We start from the raw sequence: 22,364 nt of genomic DNA, 5'->3' as shown, positions 1-22,364 counted from the left end.
CACCACTTGCTTTCTGTTTAGTCATCTTTGCCCTTGAAGAATACCAGGCAAAAATTGCCCCAACTGGGGAAAGGGAGATACAAAATCAGTAGGAGTCTTGATTGCATTTGTCGGATGAATTCTTTTATCCCTTTCCCACTCAAACCAGGGAAATTTGCTTAACAATTTTATCCTTAAGAACATAAAGCTGTAATAGAAGCTCAGGTACCTTGTGACAGTGTATTACAGTGTGCAGTCCTGCAGGTTTCAGCACGCTGAGTGATCGTAGACTCTAAAGAGATTTTTGCCAGCCACTACGGTGTTGTTTTTCACAAGATACCTTGTACTGTCCAGTTCAATTGAGTTTTAAATGTCTCAAGGCTTTCATTGCGTCCCTTCAAAGATTAGCTGGACAAGCCTCAGAGGTACAAACACAATAGGAAAGAGCCATCTTACTGAAGTTTTCTTGGCCACCCTTGGAATATACTATAATAGCTTTTTTACCATTTCAAAAAGATACGAACATCTAAATTGGACCACTGTTATTTCCGAGGTCTCCACTGTTAGAAAAGGCAAAGGAAGAAAACTGTCTGAACCTGCCACTGTCACTGGAGCATACCTGAGCAACAGGTATGCAGTCACAGAGGAAACAGGAGCTCAGCTGTGCTTCGTGTTCTCAGTGTCCATCATCCATTATCACAACAGAAAGACTTTGAATCTTGGTAAATTTTAAGGATGGATTAATTTTGCATTTCAAACCCATGGGCTGTGTTAAAGGATGATACCTAACCTTCATTGTACAAAATCAAATGTCCTCCCAGCTTCAACAGCAGAAGAAATAAAGAACATCTAAGACTCACCAGCCTGGCTTAGCCTGGAATGTGCTGGAGAGCCACATGGAAAATGAAAGATCACATTTAAGGTAGAAACAGCAGCTGAAAAATATTGGTGTGGAAAGAAACACAAACTACTATGGTCAGAAACCCAAGGAAAAGCATAATCTTTTGGCCCCTTTTGCCTTGCAAAATAACTCTGGTGCTACACAGGATATAGATGAACAGATGTGCTTCAAGAACTGTTGATCTACAGCCAAGTCCCGCTTTTGGATACGTTCACAAGACTCCCAGCACGGTCCATGGGACTTAACCACGTGTATCTGAGCATGGAGGTATCCTCCAGGTGTATGCTGTTAAAGCACGCTTGATCTTTGGAGGGTTGCTCTCTTGTGCTCTGGTGGGCTCAACCTCACCATCTGCATCTCTTGAGTTAAGCCACTTCCTCCGTTACTCGCCGAGGTGCTGAGATGCTGACGCAAGTGTTTGCTTAAATGCCACTGCCTCCATTTTCTCTGAACTTCCAGCTGAACCTAGGTAGAAAGGTCACAAAATACTTAGTTCAGCTAGTTTATCTTGGAGCCCTACATTGCGGAGAGCAGTATAACAGGAAAAGGAGAGTGGGTTACCTTTGCCAAGATTTGGATTTATTTATTTAACCCCTAGTTTAAGGGGTTAGGGTAGGGCCTGTTTCTGCAGCCACACAATTTTCTGCTAACCTGTTTTTCTGTTTAATTGGAGGTGAAACTGTTCACAGAGTCTAGCTGGCCTTAGTAAGTGTTTGGTTTAGATTTTCCCACTATTTTAATTTTAATTATAAAAATAGGACATTTTGGCACTGTAAGGTAAAGAAACGCAGATTGTCTTTTCAAAACAACTTTTTCTGAACCTTGTTAAAGGTTCAGTCAAAGTATTTCAAAGCCCTCCTCCATTTCAAAATTACTTTTTCTTTCAATCTTAGGCATTAATGTTTTTTTTTCCTTCCAATAACCTCCCAGGTTTGGATAATGTTTCCCTTCACCTCTACCAGCAGCAGCATTTCAGAGTGCAAGTTCTAGCCCAGAAGCCTGGGAATTATCATGTGACTACAAAGGAAATGGTCCCTCTTCCAAAAGCTTCACATTATGAGAGTCCTAATAAATTTGGACTGGATACAGCTTTTGATAAATTGCCTCCCAAAGATTAAGCAAAGAAAACATCCATGGGATGACAGATAGTCACCGTACGTCAGAGCCAGTTGATTGTCAGTGTGCCCGTGTGCGGGATGGTACTCCCACCCTCCGTTCCCAGACAGTAATAATGCCATCATCTGATTTATGAAAGGGCTGCAATAGTTGAGAGGAAAAGTTTGCATCTGGCATACAATTACTCAGGCTTGCCAGGTCTAGGAGGTATTTCACAAGTGACGTTAGGTAGCTGAGCAGAAAACCCTCAGATAAAACATGTAGTTCATTGGAGAATATATCCTACTGATAAATGAGGCATGCTCGAGCAATAAAAAAGAATGTTATATATACAAAACTCACCTCACCATTAAGAAAACAATAAAGTACTGCCACAACAAAGCCCTAGAAGATAAAAGAACCATGGTCACAGAATTAGAACTGCAGTTTCAGCTTTCGAACGGGGATGAAACATCTCAAGGGAAATCAGACAGCTTGGTTTTGCCATTGGAACTGTGCGCTGTTGCAGAGTTACACATTATACCTCTTTTTCTTATTTTGAAGAAACAATAGCTTGTCAAATATTACCTGGAATGATCCAAGAGCCAATTCGAAAAACAGCTGAATTTCCATTGTGCCGTTGCTTGCGTCTTCGGGGAAAAAAGCAAAGATGATGTAGTGGACTCCAAAGAGAGGAATGAGGAGGAGTGTTGACTTTGCAAGTCTCCTGAGAACGAAAACAGAGGGGAAAGCCGGTGTAGAAAGAGCAAGAGGAGCTCTGGTGGGCTCACGTGGCGTAAAGTCGCGATGTAAAGGACATACTTGTATTGGTTGAAATCACTGCTCCGTCTTTCAGGAGAGCTGAGCTTTCTCATCAAGATTCTTAAAATGTTGACAAAAAGAATGAAATTAATCTGAAAAAAAAAAAAGGAAGGAAGTGAAAACAAAAACAAAAACAAAACAACAAAACCAACAAGCAAACGACAACATCAAATGCCCAGTAACCATTTATGTAACTGCTGGGAATCAGCAGAGCCAGTTTGGGGTGTTTTGGCCGAGCAGGCAGACTAGAGGGGCTGGGGCTGGCCTGTCTGTGTCCCTGTCCCATCCCAGTCCCTGTCCCTGCCTCTCCAGCCTGCCCAGCCACTCTGGGCTTGGGTGCTGGCTGCTTTCCCCACCAGTTTGCTGCAACTAGTTTTGGGGATGATCTTATTATCCCAGCAAATAATGGGGGACCAGGCACATTTGTAGGATCACTTCTGGCTGTGGGATTCAGACAGCCTCTGTGCAGTCTGGCCCCACTCTGGATGCCAGCAAAGGGGCAGCCCTGGAGCTACTGCTTGTTAACTGGGACAGCAAATGCCATTTGTTCCATGCCAAAAAGACACAGCATGATTTGGGATGATGGAAGCAAAGTAGTTAAAAGCAGAGATAGGAGAGAGTCAACACTGAATGTCTTCCTTTTGCATTTTCTCCCTCTCTAAGGGTGGATATCAGATAAAAATGCTGATCTGCTGCTCAGTTTGGGTGAAGGTGAAGCAATAGCTGTTTCTGTTCCTTTGACCCTCAGGCAAAGAGCAAGAGTCAAAGGGGAGGCAGAGCTGGCCCCAGTGTGCCTTTCTCCCACAGCCAGCGTATCCCACTGGGGATCAACCATGATTTTACCTGCCCTTTGACCACGGTTTTGTCTGCCCTTTGCGCCAGGGCTCCCGACATCGCCCTGCACTCCTCCTGCACCCACAGCCCTTCTGCAACACCCTCACCATGGCAGGCCCTTAACTCTTCCCTACTCCTGGAAACACCATCAAAATGGTGCATCCTCTTCATGGTGGCTTGTACGTGCCCATGGGTGTTGGAGCAGGGCTCTAAGGTGGTGGGTTTCCCTAAGTGAAGTGGGTCTACTGCAGATGGGACAGACGCAGGATGTCCCTGAGTTCCCTAAATTATCGGATGAAGATGGAGCAACTGTGGCTGCATGGTCTGGGCTGCTGAGGGTGTCTGGAGAGGACTGGAAGTCTGGGGAGCTGGGGAGGGGTGAGGAAAGGAGCGGAGCTGGGAGGAGCTACAGGTAGGGAACATGAAGGAAAGCCTGAACTATTTTGGGGGTGTTGGGGGAGAAGGAGGTTCAGGTCTGGGGATTCTGGGTTTTTTAACCCACGAGTCCAGGCATGAGCAGTGTAGACTGAGCAGGACTTTTTGCTGATGAAAACTACTGGGGAAGGGGAGGACGGCGACGGCGGAATTCCTGCTGGGAGGGATTGCTGCCGGCAGCCCGGCGATGAATGTTAGCCTGGGAGCACAAAGGAGTTTATCGGTGTTGATTTTCTGCCCTTTGAACTGCTAAGGGCTGTGCGCTGTGAGGAATAAAGAGATTAGATCTGAATTCTGAAGGTCTGGCTGTTTGTTTGTCTGCGGCTGTGGGCTTGAGAAAAGCCTCTTTTAGGTAAAGAGGCAGAGTCATGCAGGCGGCTCCTGCCTGAAGTGGCTGAGCTAGATGCGATCAGGATGTTGAGGACACTTGGGAGGGGATTGTGCTTTTTGCCTTGCAGAATGCCTGGGCCTCCTTGGCATTTAAATATTGCTGAGTGACTCCTGGAGCTTAAGGGTTGTTTCATTAAGAAAAATAAATGCTGTGGCTTCCTTAAGTTGATGCTGAATCACTTGTGTAGTCTTCTGCTTGTCTTGGGGTGAAGGACCGCTCAGTGGTAAAAGACAGCAGAACTTTAATCCACCATCTCCGCTGCTTGGGTTTCCAAGAAAGCCTGCAAGTGTTGCAGTTTGTGTTTTGCAAACTTAAGGGCTCCTACTGGAAACACAAAAAAAATCAACCAACTCTTGGGTTCTCACTTGGATTGTCAGTGGGTTACTTGAGGGTAACTAGCAGCTTGAGCGTTTCTGTACCAGAGTTTCAGACTGATCATTGCAGAGCGGTCTGCCCCAGAGCATCTCAGCTGGGCAGAACAACTGTCTCCAAGAAACAGCTCCAGCCCCTTGGTTCCTAAGGCTCTGAAGGTGAGCACCAGCAAATGCTCAAACCGTAGGTGTTGAGTATTATTTGTACCGGACTATACTTTACATCGCTACTGCCTTGTACTGGGCAGGTTCACACTGAGTTTCAATGCCTATGCCTTATTTCGGTGAGCAATACCATAATAGTATAATTGCAGTCCACTAGCATATGGTGGGTGCAGCCTGTGAGCTGCTTTCATTGCTGAAAACAAAAGTTAATGGTCATGTAAGGCAAGTTGTTTTTGGCTTTGCTGAGAGGGGCATTGACCGGGAGACACAAAGGCGATTGTACTGAAATGTACAGCCACTTCGTTCCTCCTTCAGAGCCTTCCTTGAAACAGTCCAAAACAAGCTTCCACAAGCCAGCCAAGTTCATACGAAATCAACAGGATGTGGAAACCCGATCTTCTTCAGGCTCTGGCTTCTTGGGAGGACACTCCAGCTTTCCTTGTGAACTTAGCTTCGGGGCATTAGTTACTGACTAAATCCTGCTGAGCAGAAGTTGCTTAAGCAGTAATTCATGTGTCACACCAGTTCAGGCACATGTGTAAGATCAGTTCATTAACACACTTCTAAAGCATGTTGAGTGAACGATCTCTGACTTCACAATATTTGAAAATACAGTTTGAATCTGCTTGTCCCAGAAAAGACTTACAAAAATAGACAAAACGACAGGGCCTCTAATGATCCACCAGGTATTGGCATTAGTGTTAATGTCCCAACACCTGTAAAAATAGAGGAGAAGGTGCAGTCAGTTATGAAAACACTGGTGTCTTTTCAAAGGGGTTTAGTCTGGTTTGCACGTCAGATAGGCCTCTATTCCTTTCTTCTACAAAATAAATTTCTTGTTCTCACTTAGTTGTACAACATTTCTGACTGTCCACCTGCACAGGACAAAAGTACATCCTGCCCTTCAAGTACAACCACTGTTCAAAATTTCGGAAGGGAGAAGAGAAAGGAACAAAGTTTCAGACATCAGAAAGTCAAATAGAGATGCTGAAAACATTGTAGGCTGAATTCATACTTGAAGGCTACCTCCTATCCTTGAAACTGCTCGAATTAAATTTGAAGCTCTTTCTCAGCTGGACCTCTACTCCCGCCCACGCCAGGATCCAGGCTTGCACCGCAGCGGGGTGGTGGTTCGTTTACTTGGCTGCCAGCGGTTAGGAATGAGCAGGACCCCGTGGAGTCAGGGCCTGCACAGGGCTACATGCTCCCCCCAGCATGCCACCTCGCCCCTCTCCATGCAACTTACCCAATATTTTCATGGAGTTGCCTCGCAATCGCCCATGCAGCCACAAACACAGTTGGGGCACCTGCGATGGGATTGGAAAAGCTAGTTACTGCTCCACAAGTCGATCCCAAAGGCAAAACAAACCCACAGTTATTCTTACTGAAAGGAGAACCAGTACCCCATCCAAGGGCGATGAACCACCAGAGGAACTTCCTTTCTGAGAAGAAAGAAATAACCAGGAGAGTGTGGAGGTACAGTCCCTCCACGAGGAGCCAGCTGTAGTTGGACATGATGCAATACTGAAAGAAGACCATGGTGAGCTTACACCCAGCCTGAGGAAAGAGAGGATAATTAGCTTCTGCCTGGGTTTGTATCTACCTATTAACAGAGAGCAAGCTGTAAATAAATCTTGGCAAATCGAGATTTTAGAGCAATTAAGGAATTAGGGGACTATACAGGTGGCCTGAGACAGGTGTTCACATGACAAGAAAGCAGGGCTGGCACTCTTAAGTGCAGTAATCAACTCCCTCACTAGCAAGAACCAAATATGTCATGGACACATGGGTTTGGGTTATTGTCTCACTTAGAGGAGTTTCACTATTCCTACTTTAGGAATAGCACTTATATCACCTTAGAGAAGCACGTGAATGTATTTGTCAGTCTTTTTTTCCTAAGAAAAAAGGTTGATAAAGACAAGTTAAAATTTGCTCAGAATGTTCTTGTTCAGCAATAAAAACCCAGCAAAACTGGGGAGGCAAAAAAAAATAAAAAGGCTTTTTTTTGTTTTATATTTCCCTCCCTAATTCTTATCTTTTGGTTTAAAGCATTTGACATTGTCTCCAGTGTTCAACACCCCGCCCCCCCCCCCCCCTCAGTTTTCAAGATATTTTGCTGCCAATAAAAAGAAAACAGGAAAAAACAATTCAAAATTTGGGAGGTTCCTTTTCCGGGCTCTCTGAGTGCAAACCCAAACCCATATCTTACTATGAGGTCTCACACTGCAGTATAAGTCAGCAATATTTAATGTATTCTTGTACTCTTCCTGCCAGCCCCAGAATCTAAAATCCATGCATGAATCTCCACCCTGGTAGTGTATCCTGTGTTCACAGCCTGAGACACCCATGTTTAGGCATTTCTGGGTCAATGTGCTGAACTCCTGGTGTCTTCTGTGGCCATCTATCAATGCAATTGAGATGACGAATGCAGGTACCTGCTTCAGACTGACCTGGATGTCCTCTGCTCCAACACTTGTAAGGGCATCTATAGCTGGGAGAAACCACAGCTGGGTTTCTGTGTGTATGGTCCAGCCTGGGCTGCTTTTGCATCCCCATGACTCCCTCACCCATGCGTAATACTCCCAAACAGGGAAATCTGTCAGGAACAACTAACACATGGGATCGAGTGACGGAGGAGGGTCAGTGCATACGTCTCTTCTCCCATAACCCCACATAGAAATCTGGGATGGGGATTTCCTTTCCTGCAGACTAACTGTTGCTAGGATTCTGCTGGGAAACTGAGGCATGGAGCAAGCTGGAAGGCAGAGGGTTACCGTGTATGCCCCACAGTAATTTGTGTCTTCAGAGGAAAACAAAACAGCATCCTTGATAAAGTTGGACGATGCTCGCAAAATGAACGATGTGAAGAGATGCATGTGAATGTAGTTCCTCGTACAGCGAAGTCTTCTGTTACAAAAAGACAGAGACATCCTGTGAAGTTAATGCCTAGCCAAAGTGGGTAGCTTATGACTCTAAACAGCAGGCTTCAATCCTTATTAATGCTAAACTGACAAATTAAGAACGCTGTTTTTCTCTCTGTGAAAGGAAGACTAATGCATTTCCCAAGAGTGATATCCTAGAGAAGACCTTAAAAAGCTAAAGTCACATCTGCTCCACTCAGGTACTAAAACAAGCTGAATGTTGCCAGAAGAATTGCGATTTCACACCAATATACGTGGTCTAGCCTCCTCCCTCCTTTCTGAAGTAACACGAACCCAAGGTGTTTATCCACACCTGGGTGGGTTTATTTGGTTTGCCTGCACAGTGCACTTGTGCCTGCAATGTTTTCTGTACTAAATCTCCACATAATATGGATCTGGAGACTGTGCAGCTTGAAGACAAGTTTGCAAAGTGGCTGAGGTTCCTTCTGCCCAGAGGTGCCTCCCTGACTCTTACTGGAAGGGAAATTCATTTCACTGAATAAGCAGCAAAGTACAAATTCCAGGTTATAAGGATGCGTGAAGATAAGCCGACTGTCAGATCACTGCTGTAAACCTGAAACAAGTTCCCAGAAGTCAGTGCAGCAGCACTTAGAGCAAAGTTTTAGCCACAGTCTCAAGCGGGGAAAAGAACAGCAAGGGGAAAGACATCCTGCCTGAGGGACGCTGAAGCCATGGGAAGACCTCAGCAGGGAGGTGGTGCAAACACCAGTCTGAAAAATGCATCCAGCTACATTTTGGAAAGGACAGGAGAGCACAAAACGAGGAGCAGCTCTGACATTTTCTGGGAGACAAGACTCAGAGATCATTTTTGTCACCGATTTCTGGGAAGGTTTTCAGAACTACTTCAATTTTTAACTTGCCCTGAAAGCCAACAAGAAGGACCTGTGTTGGCTGAGATGACCAGAAGTCCTGGCCAAACGCAAACCAGAGATGCTTCTCCTCACCTAAAAGAGGCCAGGACCACTAAGGCTATCGTCAATGTCACGAGGGAGGTGCAGTACCCGACGGTGTACATTGTCTTCAGAGTCATGAAATAGGAGCGCTGCAGGGAAACATATATTCACATCTTTACCTTTGACTGTCTGGTAGAAATCAACCCATACCAAGAGAAGGGTGCCTCCTCCTATTTAACAAATAAATTTTCTTGTAAAATCAGCTACTGAAGTTTTACCCTCAGCAACCCATTCTGATCATTTGGAGGCAGCATTTATGCTGAAAAACACCTCTAACAATAATCCCACCTGAGTTAAATCACAAAATCATCCAGTCTCTCCCTAAAATGTTCCTCCCCCAGGGCCCCGAAGCAGCAGATCAGTGGTCACAGACGCTCAGACTCACTCTCGCCTCGTTGGTTGTGTCATTGACATTGTAGCCACAAGCAATATCGGGTCTCGGATATGGGTCTGACCAACCCTCACTCGTACAGTTTCGGTAGACAAAACCTGTGTGGTAACAAAAAGAACAAAAAAGACAAAATCAGGTGTGATCGTTTCCAATTTTATCTTTGTTCTCCTTGGGGGTCCGTCACCAACAGGTAGGGTTGCTCCAAGAGCAAAGAGAATATTTTCCCACAGGCAGTGCACTCTGCATAGCTGGAGGTGAAATGCAGCTGAGCTAATTGTGTTGATACTTGCCCAGTGTACTTGTGTGGGTCATAATATTGTTTGCCAACTCAGGGATGACTGTGATGGATGTGTTTTTATTAATTGCAACATAAATAATACTGTTCAGTACATCTGGTGTTTCTTGGCTGGTATTCCAAGGTCAGCAAACATTAAGACTTGTTCAATAATAGATTCATACTCAATGCAAACCTGATAGTTTCCTGAATGCTCTCACCTCCTTACTGTGGTTTGTCATGGTCTGAAGACAACACAGAACTTTAAATGGTCACAGATTTTTGGTGAGATGTAAATGTAAACTAAAAGGCTTTTCCTCACAGCCAGGTCTGAGTATTATCTTACACTGTTGATTTCCTTGCTTACTTGCAAATTAAAAGCTAGGATGGGATTCCTCTAACTTCAGTTAGACTTCTGAAAGCTCAATGCTTGAGTCCAACTGTGTCCCTCATGTCTGTCTTTCTAGTCAGTGCAGGAAGAGAGGCACTTGCAGAATTAATCTTATTTTCAGACAGACATCATCAGAGGGCAGTTTGTCTGACCCAGTTCTGCTGGGATGTCTGATGTTTAGGCTCCTAAAGCTGAGTGAGATGGATCCCCAGCAAGTTGCACATGGTTGAACAGGACAGGTTTGAACACAACTATATTCATGTTTGGCACTAAAGTGGAAGTGGGAAGTCCTGCCCTACACACCTTACAATCTCATTGGAAGAAAATGACCCTAGCAGGCATATAGGTTACGCACTGAAAAGAAGAGAAATTTTTACAAAAGAGTAAAACCACTGCCCGCTGTCCTAATCACGTTCATCTGTCAGGTAGGAGCTACACCAGAAACATGGAGTGAAACCCTGGCTTTGCTGCAGTAATGGCAATACTAGCAAGGACTTAGAGCGGGTTGGAAATCAGCAGCCCTTTGTAGTAGAAGACTTAACAGAAGGCACCATAAAAGTCTATTTTTGCCCACATGTTGAGCCACAGGGACTCTAGAGCATACAGTTCCTGCAAAACATCCCTGCAGTGTTGAGGGAACAGAGGGAGATGCATATGCAGCAGTGTTTGGCACTGGTTTATGTTCTGTGGAGCCCTGCTAGGACTGTCAGGACAGAGTCAGAGCTCCTGCTACCTCTGGGCTGATTCTGATGACCTGACAGCATGTCTGCACTTGGCTTGAACTCACCTCTGTAAAACTGTAAGGCACAGCAAACATGCTGAGATCTCCAAGTGGGAAGAGCTCTGGGTGTGTCAGTATCGGACTATTATTCTGATGCTTTTAGGAACATGTTGTTCCAGCTTAGCGTCTTGGAAGGCCAGGCTTGCTTTTTATATACCCTGTTTTCTATACCCTGCTGCAGTGCAGCAACAGCATGAGAGAAACAGCTCTCCCAAACAGTTCTCCCCAGCCTACCTTGGCACTCAGCAAGGGAGAGGTACGGTGGCAAATTATCTACCTCAGCTTCAATTATTAAGACACACATACTTAGAGTGTTGTGCTTGTAAACATGCGTGTAACTGGTTTTGCCTGAGGATGTCAAAGTAGATCAGAAAGAAGAAGTGAAGCTCTGTGCTGGTGTGCACACGTGATCACGTTATATGCAAAGCATGGGAGATTATGAAGGGTATCTTACACTGATGGGCTTGAGCACAATTTTAATAATGCTTCTTGTGTGGGTGACACATACACTGGGAAAACTGCAGCATGCCCCGCTCAGAGCAGGCTCGAGGTCTGCAGTCTGTCTAAGGATGGGTGCTTGGTCTTTCCTACTGCCTTGGAGGCTTTCGGAGTCGCCTAGGCAAGGGGCAACACTGGCCAAAGGGATGGCTGTGGAACTGGGGCTATCCAAAGTGATCTTCTCCTCTGCCTCCGAATTCCCACAGCTGCCACACCTTTCCTCATTTCTTGCCTCAGACACAATGCACAGGTCTGGATGTGAACATCAGTTTTGTTACTTGGTTCCAGATCATTCTGTTCCTTTGGTCTGTTATGTGAGAAGGGGCCAGACAGTCTGGGCTGCAAATGCAAGTCTAGATGTCAGCACAAAGCTCAACAGCACAGAGACCAGGGTTCGGTCAGGGCTCAGAGCTATCTGCGTCCCTTAACGCATGAGTCTGGCATTTGCAGCTGCCCATCTGCTTTGTAAGTGGTAAAGAGAGAAAACTTTTGCTTTTTTTTCAAGTAAACAGATCTTTGTTTTTCTTTTGCAAAATTGCACCAAACAGAACAACTGTAACAGTAATTAAAGGCATGAGTCACAAGCCAACCACAGTATAAAATCAGAGAAGAATGTGGCTATGAGAATGAGAATAAACTATTGCTGACTTTGACCAAAATGCCAGATGCAGAGACCGAAATAAGATGCAAATGCTAATGGACCATGTCTTGGGTTTCTGTTTTCAACGCTGTCACTCTGGTTATTGCTTATCAGAAGTGGTTCAGCTCTCAGCTTCTTGATAAGAAGGGCAACTAAAGTTTAAAGCTGTTAGACTATCTCCAAGATAATGCAATACACATTTGAGATGTAATTATGACCTTTGGATGTACAAATTCCTGTTTTCCTCCCCGGTACGAAGGCCAGAGGCAGGGAGCAGTTCCCTCTAGTGGCTGTACCAACAGAGATTTCATTTAATATGCTTAAGAGCCGGTATCACTATGCTGAAGATTTGTGAGCGCACGCCAGGCAGATGATTTCCTCAGCAATCTGTGTCTTTATATAGTTTATTCTCTGTCTTTAAACCAGATTATAGGATTCAATGGGCAGCTACTCTTTGTGTGTACAGAAAGTAGCACAGTATTATTTATTTTAATCTGAATGGCTCAAACGATTCTATGTCTGATTTTATTTGAAGAGCACTAAGTGCTTCTCCTCTAACTTATCTAATCTTTATTAGACAATCTAATACTTTGTCTCCCGCTCTTCCCTCAGTAAAATGAATCTGTCTGCTTTTCTGTAAGTTCTGGACCTCATTAATCGGTGTCCCGTAACCACAGAACGCAAAACCCTCTTCTGATTTGAATCATTAACTCACTAAAGAGAAATGTAAGCACATTTCTTGGGCATTGATGAAAAGTAGAACTGAACAAAAAGCAGGCAGAAACTCCTACTTAGTGATTCATGATTACCGTAGTATACTGGGAATAAATTTCACTTCACTTCTAGCTTAGAAATCCCAAAAAAAGGAGAACAAATGTTGCTTGAGCTTGTTTCTTTCTGAGTAAGTTGGCTGGTGAGCCATGAAACCCGAGTTCCCATCAATTTGTGCCACTTGTGTGCAGCCTGTCACAGCCAAGGGAGGAACCCCCAGTGCAGGTTTCCTCTTGATGGAGGCAAAAAAAGGTATCTTTTCCTACTACCTGGCTGACTGTTTTGCCAAAACTTGTATGAATGTAATGCTGTGTGAAGTTTTGTCTCGGTCAAGCTCAGCTGAGATCAGCCACTGGCTCTAAGAGTTATTAGAAGGGGAAAGATGGACAGAAATACATAAACACAGAGCTTGAGCAGAGAAAACTCTTTCCTTTAAGAAACCATGCTAAAAACCTGCTTTTCAGGATGGCATTTACTTCCTGCACTTTTCTCCACCTGGGTAAGAAAAAACATCTTGCTACTTTAATTCCAGGCTTTCCCATGTTTAGCTTAGTGGTGTAAACGGAGCTGCCAAGTGGCCATTGGTCTTAAAAAGAAGACACAATTTGACTTCAAGTTCAGGCCTGACAGTGGCATCTTTGTAAATAACACATTTAAAACCAAAATAACAATAAAAAAATACCTGGGCAAGAAAACCATATTTTCAGTGTTACCTTTTTTCCCAGTCAGCATCTGGAAGAATTCCGGGCAGGGAGCATTGACAGTCTGTCCCACGGCAGACGAAGGCCAGCAGCTCATGTTATCCCACATTCCAGCACATCTGCCTGGGGGAAGCAACGATGAAACACCATGGAGCATCTCCCAGTGACAAAACACCATGAAACTTCTCCCAACAATGAAACACTACAAAACATCTCCAAGCAACAAAACACCATGCAATGTCTCTCAAGGACCAATGCAGCTACGGGAGCAAAGATGCGCAGTACTCTGAAAAGCAAGCTGGATGAGACAGATCAAGTCCTGCTGAGACCTGCCAAGACCTGGATAGGACAGAATAGGTCCTTCTTGCTTCAAACCAGCCCCAACAAGCTCCTGACCTGTCCCATTCTCGTCCTTGATGCCACTGGTCTCTACTAAACAGACAAAGAGCAACTTGGGCCATTGTGAACTTTGCATCAGGCCCTTGGCTACCCATCTGTCTTCTTATAACTATTGAATGGCCCTGGAAAGATGAAAGAAACCAGATGTGACTTTTTTAGCTCACTTTTCAGTCTTCCTAAAGCTTCCACATTGAGACACCCTGATGTTTTCCTTATGTAATCCTTTTGTAAACAGAAAAGGATACAACTTGATTAGGAGTTTATACAGCTTCAGAATGATAACTGGGGAAAGGGCAGAGAGGAACAGTATCCATGCAATCCTTGTATGACCATAAACACCCCTCTGCTTGTTCATCTCTTTTATTACACCAAGGCTGTGCTGGAGTGAGTAACACCAACAGACCAATCACTGGGCTTGGCTGTGGGTCTCAATGGCTTTTCTGCTGCAGGAGAGCAAAACTTTGCCAAGCTCTGTCAGTCCCTGGGACTATAAAGGGAAGGTCATCGCATTTACAGACCAGGGCAACACATGGATACACACCAATATTCTGGCAAAATCTGCTCATACTGTTGTTCTTTCCAGGCCTCTGACAGCGTGACATGTCTGTTGGAGGACCCATCTCAGAGCAGCCATTGAACCTAGAGTCTTGCTGGGCTCTCTGCAGGCATGAGCCCATGGCTCAGTTGCACTCCCTGCACATTCTGCCACCCGAGGCCTCCATCATCTGCAGCAATTGACCGACACTGCCCAAATTCACCCCATTTCCCTCAGTTAGGTGCAGGAGCTGCTTCTATTAAGGATGGGCTTGTTGTGGTCCCCTCCTACAGTCAGGGTCGGACATGGGCTTTTCCAGCTGCACTTCCAGCTTGTCTGTGTTGCCTTCTGTCAAGGATGGTAGAGATGCTCCAGGCAGCTGATGGTCAATGGAGCACAGTGTGATGGTGATCTCAACTTAAGATATCTTGCTTAGGTGCTTGAGTTGGCATGGATGAATTTTGGCCTGAGGTGCAGGGTGTTAATAGAGAAGACCTACAGTCGATGCCCCCTGTGCCACAGAGAAACTGTAATTCTGGTCTTTCTTATTTTTCTTTTCTCCAGACACAGGCTGAAATAATTCAGGATGGTTCTCTTTTGCTTCCACTCACTGTCATTTGGTTTAGCAAAACCTCCTCTGTGGCTTTTGTACATGATGGGGAAAAAAGAGGCCACTGGAGCATGCCAGGACCACACTACGCCTGGCGGGTCCTGGCGTGTGCTGAATGCCCCACATGGTTACTGCAAGCCGAGGGAAGTACTGAGCGCTCTCCTCAAACACTTTGTGCTTCATAAGGCCAGCCTCCAGTAGCCTGACAAAAATATTTACGTTTCCAGAAATATATTGATTTCCTCCTGCATGACAGTCCTCATGCCTGGAAATATAGAACTTTCAACAGCCAAGGCACCTCAGCTCTGGTGTCCTCCCTGTGCCAATGTTTGTATGACTTGGTATCCACTTACTTCAAAGCAATAGTTTCATCGCAAATGAAACATCACCTTGGGTGATGCTTATGCCTAGCCGTGCTGCAGTATTTGGATTATCAAACCTTCATGCCAACACCACTGGCATAAAGCTCCCAAATCAAACTCAGAGCACAGAAAAAACTGTTGGGATGGTCTCCTCCTGGCAGGAGAAAACAAAAACCAGCCAAGCTGTTCCTCCTGCAGGAGGGCTTCTCGCCAGCCCTCAGGGAGCAAACCCAGTGCCACCCACCCCTACCCACCTAAAGGTCCTCCTGGGTGGAAGCAGAGCACAGCTCTTCTTTTTCCTCCAGGCTACTGGTATCACAAAGGCAGAGGAAAAAATAGAGTTCTTTTTTCCTTATACAACAGGAGGATAAGAAACACTGCTCAGGTACTTTGTGCCTGATTCACCCGCAACAAATCCTGTGTGCTTGTACCATTTTCAGAGGGATGTGAGCATTGCAGCAGTGACAGCACTGTGGAAACTTGTCCCTTGCTTTGCCCCTCTTCGCGCCACTCTGTTTGATGCTGCCTGCCTGCATCAGGCAAAGTTTTTGTGGAAGATGCAGGAGGGATGGGGTATGCAGGGTGACCTACACCCTGAAAAGCTGCTTTTCTCTCTCCCTGTGTGATCCACCAAGGACATGCACTGGATACCCAGAGCTTTGTTTGTTTCTTCTTCAAACTAAAGATCTTGTATAGGATTTTCTCCACATGGACCTCAGACATGCAGATAATCAAAGGCTGAAGGTATTTGCAGAAGGTGAGCAAATATTTCCCAGAATAAAAGCATTACTCCATAATTTACCGAGGTAACAAACCTCCTCAAGTAAAGACAAGCAGAAGGAAATTCTTGGGCTCTCTCTTCAGAAATCAATACTTGGGGAAAGATGTGTATCGTACCCCTATTTATTTTTCTGGAGTTTCACTGCCGGGAGGTGTGTTTGCACAGTTACAGAGACAGAGGAGAGCTTAGTCACTTGGGTCACTCTGAGCTTAAGGGTTTCTGCTGTGTGGGTAGCCCTGAGCCCGTGGCCATATGGCCTTGTTTGATCTGACTTGCAGAACTACAAGAGCAATTTTGACAGTCATTGGAAATGCTTTCTCAAAGCTTTAACACAATCCTGTGTTTTTAACTTCTCTCTCTGTAAATATGGGGAGAGTGGCACAGAGGGTAGAATTAGCCTGTTTAAAAATTTCCAGTAACAAAAGGGCTCAGAGGAATTTTTAAGATTTGGCTCCAACCTAAAACTAGATTAAGTCTCTGCTGGGGAGCTACTATTTGACTGTGATAAAACGAGACCATCTGTAAAACAGTACTGCCTGCTAATGCTAGTGCTGGTCCACACCTGCACAGTCTGTGAAGTTTAACTCGTTTGCATCTCTGGAGCTCTGGTGCAGAGCCACGTCTCAGGATCAAAGCAGAAAAATAAATAGGCTGTCAAACCATCCTCTTCTTTAGTGAAGAGTACCAGGGAAGGAAACAAACAATACCGATTTACTCATATCATCAAACTTCTTATATGCAGTGAGACAGGTCTGTATTTTGGGGTGTGTGGCAACCTGCCACAAGATACCTTGTCACTGCTACATGGGCCTAATGCCCCGAAGCTTTGCTCACACCTATCAGTCTGCAAGGCTCACAGGGATAAAACAAAGATGGAAAAAAATGCTATGCATGCTAAGAAACTAGGCAACAGATCTTCCCTCTGAGTCCTGCCCTTAGGCCAGGTCATAGTGAAACAGTTCTGTGGCTCCAACACTCTCTGCTAGAGAGGAAGGCTTTGAAACTAAGAAAAAGCCTCAACTCTTGCTCCACATGGTAGCTTACTTCTGGCCAGGACACCCTGCACACAACACATCTCATGGGACCTCCTTCACTTTCCACACTGGTGAGGACCTTGCCATGTCATGGTCCGCAAAAGTCACCTAGAAACAGTTCAGACTGTGAGATGCTGAGAATTACACAAACCCATCCTTAGCGGTGATGGCTGGTCAGGCACAAAAAATAGTCACATCTGTTGTCTCCATCTAACATACTCTGTGAGACGCTGACCCAAATGCTGCCTGGGGGAGCTAACACTCAGTTCATAGGCAAGCTTCACCAATTGCTTGCAATTATCTCTCTGAGACCCCTTGCACATGAATACACTTGCTCAGCTGTGAAAGGAAAGCTGTCTACATGATGTGGAATCAGTACCACAAGGTCTTCCCAGGCCAAAAAAATTCCTTCATATGGTGATAAATCCTCTCTGAAATGCAAGAGCTCTGTTACGTGACAGCAAGTTAGAGCAAGGCAGAAGCAACGAGGACCTTCAGGCCACGTGATTTAAATGTTGGTTGCTGATATTCATTGATTTTGAAGGCAAATATAGTTAAGTAAATTTGCACTTACTGGGCTGACTTTATAAAAATATCCTTGTCCAAGATGAGAATAATTTCAAATCCTCCACAATTTGCAACGTTTTGTTGCTGATGTGCTCCCTAGTGGTGAAGACTGCAGTTGAGCAGCTGAGTTAGCTCCTACAACTCTTGCTGTCACAGTAAGGTCAAAATCCCACTCTGAGAGCCTTATAACAGATCATACCCGGTTTTCGGCTCCCAAATGAAAGATGCATACAAGGTGCATGCCTCCTATGGGGAGGAATGTAGGGGTATCTGATTTTGAGGCCACTCAGCTCACTTCAGAGCAGTTTTTATTATGCACATTCATTCAGCCTTTACCTGAGCTCAGGAGCAGATCATTTTCGGGCGTTCTGTTCTTTGCCTCCAGGGAGAGAGTCTCAGCACATTTTTCTTCCTCCTTATTCAGGACGCTCAGGAGGTCACATATAGGAGGGACAGCTCTGATCTGCAAATTTTAAAAGCAGTGGAATCACTTTTCCTCTTAAAACTTGTGTCTCCATGACAGGATTTACCCTGTTATCTTATGCTTACATTCCCCATGCAACCCTATCAACTGATTGTGGGCAGTATTTCCTTAAAATAAAGTCAGTTTCCTTGAAATACAGTCAATTTTCCTAATTAAGTCTGCTTTTTTATAATAGCAGCAGGCAAACACAGACTGAGTTTCCGCCTTCTCCCTTTTGCTGACATTACTGTTAACAAGAAAAATGAATGTGTTACTCTGCTAAATTAAGTACACGGGCAAGATGCCCTTCCAAAAGACTGCAGAAACATCCGAGGCACTGCTGGACTCTTCTAGAGCAACAGAGAATTAACTAATCGCCCGACAGGTCATTCTCCCGTGCACAAGGGATCCAAATACGGCCACTGGTTGCAGACCACCCAAGCCTGTTTCCCTGCTACTGATCGGGAAGTTGCAGGAGCCAACGTGAAAGCAGAATCTGACCGGGATTTTTGCGAGAACCTGGACAGTAATTTGTCCTAAGGTCATTTTTTCACCTTCACGTCTTGCCCCATCCTCCTTTCTCACAAAGCAGTGTGGAAGTGTTAGTCAGAACTCAGTCTTGAAGTAGCAATTAAATGTGCAGTTTATGTTATATGTAGCTGGACCAAAATGAATGTACAAAACAGTTACCAACCATTAAATGACATGTATTAAAAATCATTGCAAAATGATTTGCAGGACAAAGTCCCAGTTGTTCTGTCTTGCAGTAAAAAAGTACTTTTACCATTTCTATTACTTTACCAGTTTCTATTATTTTTGACAACAAAACCACTGAAGATAGGTGATCTATTAAAAAAAAAATTAGATAATTCCTCCCTCGTGAACAAAACAAAATTTTTTATCAATTCCCGCTGTGGAACTTTCATGTGCATATATATATATGCATATGGATATACACATATGTACTTAAAAGATTAAAAGCAAGTCATCAGGATTATTTGAAAAGTATCAGAAAGATTTTTTTTTTTATGTACTTTGTGCAGGAAAAGTTAACCTGGCAGCATCTTATTACTACTCAACCTAATCTGTCTTGTAGCATTGCTCATCACTTTCAGATTAGATTTAGGAGAGAGAATGATTACTGAAAACCTTGTAATGAGAACTATTACTTTTCTACAACTAAATTTTAGCCTGACAGACATCAGCAACTATATTCCCACTCATTTCGGCTGGAAGTATTCTGGGTATTTTATTTCTGAACAAAGTTTGAACTTTTCAGCAGTGTATTATGCCTCATCTAATTGGCCTGTTGTGTTTAACTTCATCATATTTCTCCCCTGTCTTTGTGCGTCATGAAATAAATGAACTAAAAATAATTTGATTTTTCATAATGCGGTTAATTTTCTGGAATCACATATGCAAAGAATTCAGGTGAAATAAACTATCCTCTGATGCCAGGATTTAAATGTATTTTTAATCCATGTAATATTTGAAAAAAAAAAATCCATTTAATCTTTGAAAAAAATAGAAATGTCTGCCTGGAGTATCATGTCTAAAGAAATGTAATTGCATTTAGTAGTTTCTATTGTCAGCTGAAGGCTGAATTTGATAATTTCTAAATATTGACAGATTTTTAAAACGTGCATTATTTATCACTCTCTATTGTTATCTATTCGATTACCAGTAGTAAAGCAATTTAGTACATTTTCAGAGTTCACAAGTACAAATGTGACAGTTAAGACCTAAAACATACTTCTGCTGTTGTATCTCTGTCCAAAAATTGCCTTGAAAATATGTTAAAAAGCAATATTAGTGCCAGGCATTTGAAGTGGCCAATAGAACCAGGCTGGTTTGTGTGCAGATTGTTCCAGATGATACTGAACATAAGGTAAAAATAAACGCTAGCAATCACGTTAGTAACTAGCCCAGAAACAGGAAAGTTCTTCATCTTAAATAAGCCTACACATCTTGTGGGCACCGTTTTCTTTTAAGAAATGTAGGTCCTAAGAAAGCTTTTGTTCTAGAAAGAGATTTAAAGCCTGTTATTTCTTTACAGCTCGAATGAGGCCACCCACTTTTAGCACATTCAGCTGTGAAGCCCCTGATGATCTGATACAGCACTATTTGCTTACATAAAATATGTTGCTCAAGCAGGAATATGGTGTAGTTAATGCCTTATAATTACTGTTTCACCCTGCCAAGCGATGTCCACCCTATTCTTCTGCTCAGATAGATACCACTGCCTGGCAACAGATGTGCAGGTAACAGGATTTTAAACCCAGAGAAAGCAGAGAGCCTCCAGGTACTGGTTTAAAGACCTCATTTTCCACAAGCGCTGTCCCTCGGTCGGTCTTTGTCAACGCTGGCATCCGACGGGGCAGGCTGGGCGCAGGTTCAGCCCAGCTGTTTGCTGAGTGACTTGAAATCTCGCTTCCCATCTCACAGCCGGACAGCCCCACTCCACTACTGGTTGGGCTGCTGTCTGCAACTGGGAACGAACAGCCTGCCCCTGCACCTTGAAATCCAGGAGGAAAATGGGCTCCTCTACATATGTTTTCTTCATCTCTTCCTCAGCAGTTCACTGAAACAGCTCCCAGCTCACAGGCTGTCAGATTTGGTGAGGGGGCAAGACATCCTCATATTTTGTTTGAAGACAATATATGATACCAAAACCATTCCAAATCGAAATAGCTGTGATAACTAGATGCCCAGAACAGGCAGAAAGCTGCAGTTCATGATATTGATAGCAACAGCCAACTACAGTTTTTAACCTATAAATAGATCTAAACACTATTTAATACAAATAATATTTACAGCCATGGAATTCACAGCCATTTAATTTGAAAGTAAGTGGGTTTAGTTTAATGAGAGGATTTAAAGAAGAACAAAAGATGCCTGGCAAAATAAAAATAGGTATTTTGAAGGATTAGAAAAAGAACAAGTGGAAGGAGATGCTCTCGGTAGTGCCTTGAGCAATGACATCTATTTACAGAGTCCTTAAGGTAGTACCTAAGAATAAGAAACCAAAATGATGAGAAAAACATCACAGTCACTATTTTTATTTTGGAAGATGATCAAAAGGCAAAAAAGTTTGCAGATCGCATTCATTCTGCAATTAAAATGTCTAGGCAAAGCTCAGATTTTCTCAGAGTTTGAACCAAATTTCCCTGCTGGGACAAATAGATTGATTTTTCCATTAGCTGTAATCAAACAGTGATTTTTAACATTTGCCGAGAGTTTGATCCTTTCCCAACGTCTCCCACTCAAGCTGGACATACGTCAGTCTTGGTTTGATATGCTTTCAAAATCTGAATAAGCTGAGCAGCACCTGGAGATCACAGCCCAGGTTCAGCTCTCCTTCCCGACTGGTCTGAGTGCCTGGAGCTCAGCAGTGACAATCTGCCACGTAAATTCCCAGTAAAGTGATGAAGCTAAAAGAAAGAAACCAAACTTTGTGGATCAAACATCACTTTTGCCTTCAATTTGAGTCAAGGGAGGCTTTGGTAGTGGTGGGCATTCCCCCTTAGGGGATTGCTCGCTGGTATAAATCAGCAAAGCTTCTCTAAATGGCATCAAGTCTTTTCTCCTGCATCAAAAAACCTGCTATGTGCACCAAACAGGTTAGTAACACTGATGTCTTTATAAATATGGGGAAACTGAGGTACGCTGCTGTCTTTACATAGGTGGGGAAACTGAGGCATCCAGCATCTAGCTATCTGGCCACTGTCAATTAGTGCAGGAAGCAGCAGAAGTAAGAATAAAACATAAAAATCCCAGCTTCTACACTGACCTTTTCAAACAAAGGCACCACTACTTCATGGAATAGAGGTGCACTTCGTCAGAGAACATGTTGATTCCATGAAATTGGGAATAAATAGCACTGAACACCTACCGGGACGGTTGAAATCCAGAAGACGATCACCCAGATGGTCCACATAGTCAATCACAGTCTGTTTCCTTTATCCCTTACGCACCAGAGGTCACCAGGCTGTCTGTGTGCTCTCCAGCGTGGCTCTTAGCTCCTTTTACTTCATCCCTTTCCCTCCTCTCTTTTTTTCCTTCCCAGCTTTGACCATCCTTAGCCAATGTTTCTCTCCAGCCGCTGAGCCTTAGAGACCATCAGGAATGACGGGACCCTCCTGTCCACCCTCTAAGCTCTCCTCCTCCTCCGCAGAAGCCTCCTGTCCCAAGAATAACGGCACTTCTGTTGAGCATGTTCCTACTATCGTCTGCCTCCCTTCCCGGCTATTATTCATTGTTATCGACGGGTGTCGCTGG

General features: G+C 44.1%; 1 protein-coding gene across 1 annotated transcript; it reads right to left on the bottom strand.

Annotated features, from left to right (window-relative positions):
- Positions 1 to 1,168: 1,168 nt before the first annotated feature.
- On the bottom strand, positions 1,169 to 22,023 carry SCTR (secretin receptor). Its single transcript, XM_009987091.2, has 13 exons — positions 21,979 to 22,023; positions 17,960 to 18,086; positions 13,348 to 13,458; positions 9,274 to 9,377; positions 8,880 to 8,977; positions 7,768 to 7,900; positions 6,397 to 6,550; positions 6,240 to 6,300; positions 5,640 to 5,709; positions 2,798 to 2,889; positions 2,564 to 2,702; positions 2,339 to 2,380; positions 1,169 to 1,345 (listed from the first exon to the last, which is right to left on the bottom strand). The coding sequence occupies exons 1-13, from the start codon at positions 22,021 to 22,023 to the stop codon at positions 1,169 to 1,171; spliced, it is 1,353 nt and encodes a 450-aa protein (XP_009985393.1).
- Positions 22,024 to 22,364: the final 341 nt, after the last annotated feature.

Source organism: Tauraco erythrolophus, chromosome 8 (genome assembly GCF_009769465.1).
Source record: "Tauraco erythrolophus isolate bTauEry1 chromosome 8, bTauEry1.pri, whole genome shotgun sequence".
Taxonomy (NCBI): domain Eukaryota; kingdom Metazoa; phylum Chordata; class Aves; order Musophagiformes; family Musophagidae; genus Tauraco; species Tauraco erythrolophus.
This window is presented reverse-complemented; position numbering and strand designations above follow the sequence as displayed.